The sequence below is a fragment of the Prosopis cineraria genome, unplaced genomic scaffold (assembly GCF_029017545.1).
Source record: "Prosopis cineraria cultivar Desert tree isolate PC_DT_omini unplaced genomic scaffold, ASM2901754v1 PC10, whole genome shotgun sequence".
In the NCBI taxonomy this organism is placed as follows: domain Eukaryota; kingdom Viridiplantae; phylum Streptophyta; class Magnoliopsida; order Fabales; family Fabaceae; genus Prosopis; species Prosopis cineraria.
In genome coordinates this window covers 26,416,071-26,423,493 of record NW_026555341.1, presented here as the reverse complement: position 1 = coordinate 26,423,493, position 7,423 = coordinate 26,416,071, and the positions used below count along the sequence as shown (strand labels likewise).

The window sequence follows — 7,423 nt, the reverse complement described above, 5'->3', positions numbered from 1 at the left end:
ATTTTGTCTTGTACTCTTTTTATACAACACAAAAAATAACAAAATGTATGCATATGTTAGCCATCGCTAAGTCTTTATGATCATACTTAATAATATAAAAACTAACATTACAAGTAAATAAAATTTAAAAAACTTGAAACAACGAAAAAAGAGGATAAAAGCTAATACTAAAACACATTAAAAGTATAGAAAACAATAGTTATATTTTTCCTTCAGTAAATAATATCATATTTTCTCAGGAGAAGGGACCAAAAAAATTACAATGACAAAATCAATATCTCAATCAAAGTAAAAGTATAAACTTCATAGCAAAAGATACATACTATTCATATAATACATCATGTTCACCTTTTGTCATTAAAAGGGCAAAGAATCATCCTTCTTCGATTAGTGATCCTTAAAAAGTGGTAAATAAATTCAATATTGCATTTCACATAATGCTCATTATATTTCTTTTTTTTTTCCCCTTTCATTTTCGAACTTGTATCTTTCCTACATCTTTCCCATGGTGAATCATGATCACACACATTGAGCGTCCATTTTTGACAGGGTATCTGCCTCAGCATTTTTCATTGCTTTTCTGCATCAACTGGTGGTTGTCCCAATCAGATTAAGTTACAATTGTGGGAATTTGACCTCGGTTCACAAAATCAATCTTATTCAACCGCAAGCAGCACAAGACATGCTCTGGTAGTTCCTCTGGCTTTTGTGCCTGTCAAAGCATATAAATAAAAAGGCCGTAAAAATCAATATTTACAGTATCTATTACCCCACCACCACCACCACATGGCAGTCTTTTCTTTTTTGACATGAACTAGAATTATTCTTTGATAGAAATTTGGTTGTATGGTATACCAAGTCTCACATTAACTAATATGAGATGTTCAATAGAATATTTAAATGGGTTGGTCCTCTCACCTCAACAGTTAGCTTTTAAGGTAAGGTTCCCGATCTCATTTAAGCATCTATCAATTGATATTAGAACCTGATTGTCGTTGGTTCCAAAAAGAGTTACTCATGAGGGGTTCTAACCAGCAAGAATAAAAAAAATTTCAACCAGGTTTCCTCCACATAAAGGTTGAAAATCAAACTCCCATCCATATTCTTGAGGAATGAGTTTCTCTACCACTCACGTCAACCTAAACTGTTATATCAGTCTTTTATTACCCCTTTTATCTTTGGGGAGAATGATAGTAACCCTGGGTAATTTGGAAATTCCCATATTTGCAACTATTTGGATGATATTTGTCACTAATTTTTCTTCAAAATGTTCTCGGATCTCATTCTTCTTATCTATTTTTAGCACAAAACCTGTTATTTATGTATGTACGTATATACACATACGTACGTTCATACGTACGTACAAACATACATACATAAGCTGTCAACTTTTCATTGATTGGTTTTCCCTAAGAATTACATTCTCAGTTAGCCTTCCTGCTGATTCAATTTGGCAATGAGAACAGAATGTCGAAAAATGATTTCCAGGTAATCTTCATTCATTCACTTAGCTCTAAAAATATGAGATACTAATGATTGGCAGCTGGGGAAAACAGAGAAGGATGACTAAAGAACATGCTGTCCTACTGATTATTATTAATATTTAATGCTAGCATTTGTATTAAATTATAAATGGCAATAACTTCATCAGCACCATAAAGGGAAAAATGGCTTCATCAATTTGATGTCAGAAGTTTTGAACTTAAAAGTGATCAGAGAATACTGTACCTGGGTGGTTAAGCCTACATTAAGCATTCCATTATGTACACGATCTCTCAATGAATCAAGCCCTTTCCTAGATATGTAGCTAAAGCGATGAATATCCAGATCAATCTCAAAATAGTTAGGTCCCTGCAATTAATATGATAGAATCATAATCTATTAAAACTAGTTGGTAGAAAGCAAGGTACTAAAGACCAGATTAGTCATTGAATAGCATATTGGCTGGTTTAACGGTTACTTAAAATCATGTTAAACCAGTCATAAACCTGTTATTTTATTAACTGGTTTAACAGTTCAATCGGACCCGGATTTTTATATAATGGTAGAAATTGAAAAATTTGTACAGTGACCACATGAGCATGATCTTATAATCAGATAAGAGCTTAGATAAACAACACTTTGCTGTCTAAACAAGACACTTTGTTAAACAGCTCAACAAAATTTTTTTAACATGCATTCACACGTAAATCTACTCAACTCAGATCTTCTACATTCACAAAAACAAATTTATATAATGCATTTAAAGAGAAATAGAAAGAAAAGAGAATGTAGATGCAAAAATGGGATGGGGACCCTATATAAAATTATATTCTAATGTATCACTCCCTCTTCATGAAATGGAACAACAGCAAAGTAATGAAGGAACAAACATATGGAGAAGCAAAAACCGACATCCGTTGGGTCACCACCATTAACACAACAATAAAGCATTTGTAACCGGCCTTTTAATTCCCTTTGCTCCATTTCATACTTAGACCAGTCTAAATAGCTTAGTATCTTTGTGTATTGCATCTCAATTTGAAAAGAATAAACAAGAGTTTGTTTCCCATTCAGTTTTTGTGCCACTTCAAGTATATGAACATGGAGGGATCTACTTTGAAATTCGTTCTGGTTGTTCAATAAATATACCATTGAGGTGGATGCACAAATCATAGGTCATTTTATTATATCAAAGCATTTTGACATGATAACCAAGTCGTATACAAAAAACATAGAAGGCCTGATGAGTTGAATCGAAGTGGAATGAATATTATGCTAAGTACTAATATTTCTCAATTCTGACAGTCTTTCATCTGAGAACTAGACAAGAATTGTATAAGAAGACATTGTATATACCTTAAAGAAATTGTGTTGAGGGCGTGAAAGCACTGGCTTGCCATTGTAGGCATTTATAAGCTTCTTCTCTGTTGAACTCAATTGAAGGTCCTCTGGATTAACCACCTCAGCCAAAATTTTCAGTCTTTCCCTATAGGGAACCTCAATTTCATTTTTAAACCCTTTCATCTTCTCCATCTCACCATCCACTAACCTCTGATACAACCAATAGTGTTTTTTAACTAAACAGATACTCAAGAAGAAGAAAAATTTATATTTCAGTTTCAAAAGGCTAAGGAGGGCGCTCTCGCACTTAGAAAGTGTCAGCTTAAAGATTTAAAAGTTGTATCAAGTAGCCATGGATGAGAGAAGACATACCTTGATACTGTCCTGAAAGTGAAAAGAGATCTCTTTGTCAAAATTATCAGAAACTTTGAAATATAATACAAGGCTGATACCTTCGCCATCTCCATCACCAAGGAATATGGAAGCAGAGTATGTTGGCAACTGATACAAAACCACAAATTATGTTATAAGACATTCTTTTACTTTATTTTCTTAACAGAAAAAACAACATCCATAGGAAGATAGACTTCATCAAAGGACAGGGTATAGTTTATTTCAGTTTGAAAATCAAACCTGTATATTAACAATAAGAAGTGAGGGTACTTTCTCATGTCCTTTGACAGATGGAAGTTCAAGATGCTGAGCAATGTGATTGATCTTCTTTGGGCATACAAACAAATCCACACCTATTGGAACATAAGCACTACAGTTTGGAGCTGGACACTTTTGCTTGTCACTGCAAAATTAATAGCATATTAAGTCCAAGCTTCTACGGAGACAAAATAGTTAGAAAAACAAAATACTAGATATGGTAGTCATAAACATTTAAGTAAAATTTGACAGAAAATTTTATGACATGCCTGAAAAAATTCTTCCCCCGGAGCCTAAATATGGAGGGTGAGATCATAGACCAGGATCCAGGCAATGGCTTCTCTAGAGATGAACACTGAATTTGAAGCCCTGCTCTGGGATGGTAAAGTAATCTCTCAGAAGCACCTGTCATCCATTCATTTAATATCATAAAAGCTGAGTAATGTATATGTGTTTGAAAAATTTATCTAAAATCAGTAATTGGCAACCAAGAAACCTTTATTTTCTTCTGCAAAAATTTTATGTACTTACGTAATCCAGTCTTTTCATTTCCATCAACGGATTTTCTTGTGACAGAAACCATGATAACTGTTGATTGTGTTATTTGTGATGTCTGAGGACTCGCTGCTGCTGGGGAATGATTTATGTCATTAAAATTGACTGAAGGAATCAGAACAGGCAAGCAAGCCTTTGAGTTCTTTTCTTGAATTTTCTCTCCATTCTTATAGTTACCCCCATCTATTTTGAGGTAACTCTCATAGAAACCTTCATATGTATTACACCCTGAGTTTCCAAAGCATGATGCACTTTCATATTGGAGTAGCTGAGTATTTGGGACACTCCCCAAAGTATTTCCCGCAAAAGGAAAACAATCTGCTGGCCGCAGAAGTTGAATCAGAAAGATGGCATTGGCAGGAACATATCAAAGTCACAGACGAAAAATAAATAAGGGACAGATACACTACCTACCTCCATGCACACTGATGAAGTCATCATCTGAATCAGATTCTATCATACTTACTGAGTCATACCATGCTTCCTCTTGGCACATTCCTAAAAAACATGCATTGCTCAACATGACTACAAGCTTTGTCTCTATCAGATAACATATATCCCCAAGTCATTGGCATCCAAGAATATGAGAGAGAGAGAGAGAGAGAGGATACCATTTCCATCAATTTGACTATGACTGTGATATTGTAGCTGGGTGAGATGAAATGTCATGTTGGAAACCTCAGACCTACAACCCTTGTCAAAGTCCAAGAGGACAAAGTCACTGAGAGAAAAATCACCAACATGATTTCCAGCATTGCTGAGTCTTTTCAAAGACATATCAGCAACTCCAGTGGGTATGTTTCCATGGACATTGCCATGTTTGTGCTTGTTTCTCCTATGAGCTTTGCTCTTCCTTTTTGATTTCAAGGCACAGCCCCCCATTGAAATTACCTTTTTCACAACCGTTAACATCCAATTTTTTTTCATGTAGTGTCAACTCTATTGAAATATCAGGCACGGTGTCTTTAGTCTCCCAGAGAAGCAAGGACCTACCAACCATGTCAAGTTGCCAGCAATGGAATTTTCATCAAGAAAAGGAAATGCTGAAGAATTGACCAAAACAAAGTTCAATGGCAGAATTCCAAATCTTTCGTTTTTTATGACTATTTCCCCATGCAATTAGGTAATGATTCAAAAAGTAGATTAACACAATTGATCCACTATCAGCTGCCCTTAGACTACCTGGCCTTAAGTCAACATACAGGTGGAAGAAACGAACAGTTAAAAGAAATTCTGGTTCATCCTAGGCTGCTGGAAAATCAACTTTCATGAGCTCTTTCCCCAGATTTCATATGAAACATTACCCACGAACTCTCTCTCTCTCTCTCTCTCTATATATATATATATATATATTTCCCTATTTCCCTAATAGAGCACGTACCTTTAACTGGAAGAAGCACATTTCAGAGAGAAGCATCGTATATTGATCCAAGATCAATACCCGATGGCATACAATAATCTTCTCTTGAGTATTTACATCGAGGCCGTTTATGTACACCACCAACTATGGAGAAACCCTGAACGCAGTAATGAATGAATAAAAATCAAGTAATAAGTTCTTTTAAAGGGGAAAAATATTGGCACATTTTAATAAAAACCTGTCCGAGAATTCTGGGTTGAACGGCGTCAACATGTAGGCCCAACTTCAATGATGAATCATAGCAGCAATAGAAAAAATAAATAAATAAAATAAATGGATACTATTCATTTCATACATGTTCGGCTGGCAGAGAATCCTTGTTTTGAACAGTGAAAAATCAAACATATCAAAAATGGAGAACATGATGCTGTTGAAGATTCCTTAATATAGACACATGAAATACTTAACAGAAGTGGGCCATTAATGCTTGATAAATAGGAACACCTTACAAGCACGATGAGCATCTCATATGAAATTAAAATCGACTGAGAGTATAAAATAATGAGACGCCTTTAAAGGCATATCGTCAAATACAACACATGCATGATGAAGACTAGAACCAAAAGAAAAAAAAATAAGCTAAAGCGTCTTTCTGATTCATGATGAACAGAGATGTTGGGAGCGAGCGAGAGAGAGAGAGAGAACCTGAGGGAAAGTTTCAGCATGAATGAGGAACCTCGTTCCCAGAAAGGAACTCGGATTCCTTGCGTATATGAGTTGCTCTGTTCTGGCCTATGTGGTTTTGAAGGGGAAAATCGAGAGAAATATAGAAGAAGAACAGAAAAAAGTTCTGGTTCAAATCGGATAAAGATAGAGACAGAAAAAGATTACAAAAGTTCACCAAACTCCGTTGTTTTCGGATCCTGCATGGTTGTCACTCTTCTTCAATTCTCTCCAATTCAATTTCAATGCCTCTGTCTGTCTGTCTGTCCATCTCTTCCTCTGTTTTTGGATGCTCACGAGAAATTACGCTTTGTTTTTTCTTTATAAGGGGAAAAAAAAAAAAAAAAGCAGGAGGAAGAAGAAGATTTTGTTAATGTGTTGACTGTTCACTTTTTCCCTTTCATTTCGCCGGCAAAATGATACTACCATGAGCTGCTCGTCCACGTGGCATCATGTCAGAGCTTCCATGTGTTCTGAAACACGTGGGAATTAGATGCCACGTGTTCGTGTACGACGACCAGATTTTAATGCAAAGCCTGATCACTTTTGTTTACCCCAATAAACCAACACCTAACATAAGTTCATTTATTAATTACTGTTATTAAAGGCACTTAAATCCGGACAATGCTTCACGCTTGGACCATAATTTTACCCAAGAATGTCTCAATATTTACATATAAATAAAATGTTTTTAATGAAATATCATGTACCAATAAAATTTTGTTATTAATTGAAAACACATAAAATTATAATAAATTTAATTTTATTTTTAATAATATGATAATTAATATTATGATAGTAGGTAATAAAACATATAACTAATATTTTCTTCCCTTCTCATAACCGAGACAAAAATATTTAATTACTGAAAAATATAGTTAAATTAAATATATGATCGATTGTAATTAAATTAAATATATCAACCAAGTGTGATGACTTGTGGATCACATTGTTAAATGTTAATCTTTCATCTTATCTTATTTAAGAACAATTGAGTGGCTTTCACTATATTTCTTTTCAAAAAAATTAATTATTCAATATTAATAATTTTTGACTCAATTATAACTTAATTACTAAGTTTTAATTCATTATAACTTAATTAGTAAAGTTTTAACTTTATTATAACTCAATTCTTAAATAATTCGCTACAACACAATTCTTATATTTTTAAGTATGTAAAATATTTGCCCTTGTATCTTGAAAAAAATTCTAAGAATTAAAATTACATTGACATTTAGGACCTTATTTAAAATTACTAAAAATTTTAACTTCATAAAGATTATTAAGATTTAATATTTGCAATTTTATTTT

At 33.9% G+C, this 7,423-nt stretch overlaps 1 protein-coding gene across 1 annotated transcript; it reads right to left on the bottom strand.

The window, feature by feature from the left end:
- Positions 1-275: 275 nt before the first annotated feature.
- LOC129322893 (uncharacterized) lies at positions 276-6,424 on the bottom strand. Its single transcript, XM_054969349.1, has 11 exons — positions 6,095-6,424; positions 5,411-5,546; positions 4,641-5,018; positions 4,444-4,527; positions 4,006-4,347; positions 3,744-3,879; positions 3,457-3,619; positions 3,196-3,324; positions 2,839-3,033; positions 1,729-1,851; positions 276-712 (listed from the first exon to the last, which is right to left on the bottom strand). The coding sequence occupies exons 3-11, from the start codon at positions 4,954-4,956 to the stop codon at positions 611-613; spliced, it is 1,590 nt and encodes a 529-aa protein (XP_054825324.1). The 5' UTR covers positions 4,957-5,018; positions 5,411-5,546; positions 6,095-6,424; the 3' UTR covers positions 276-610.
- Between the last annotated feature and the right edge of the window lie 999 nt (positions 6,425-7,423).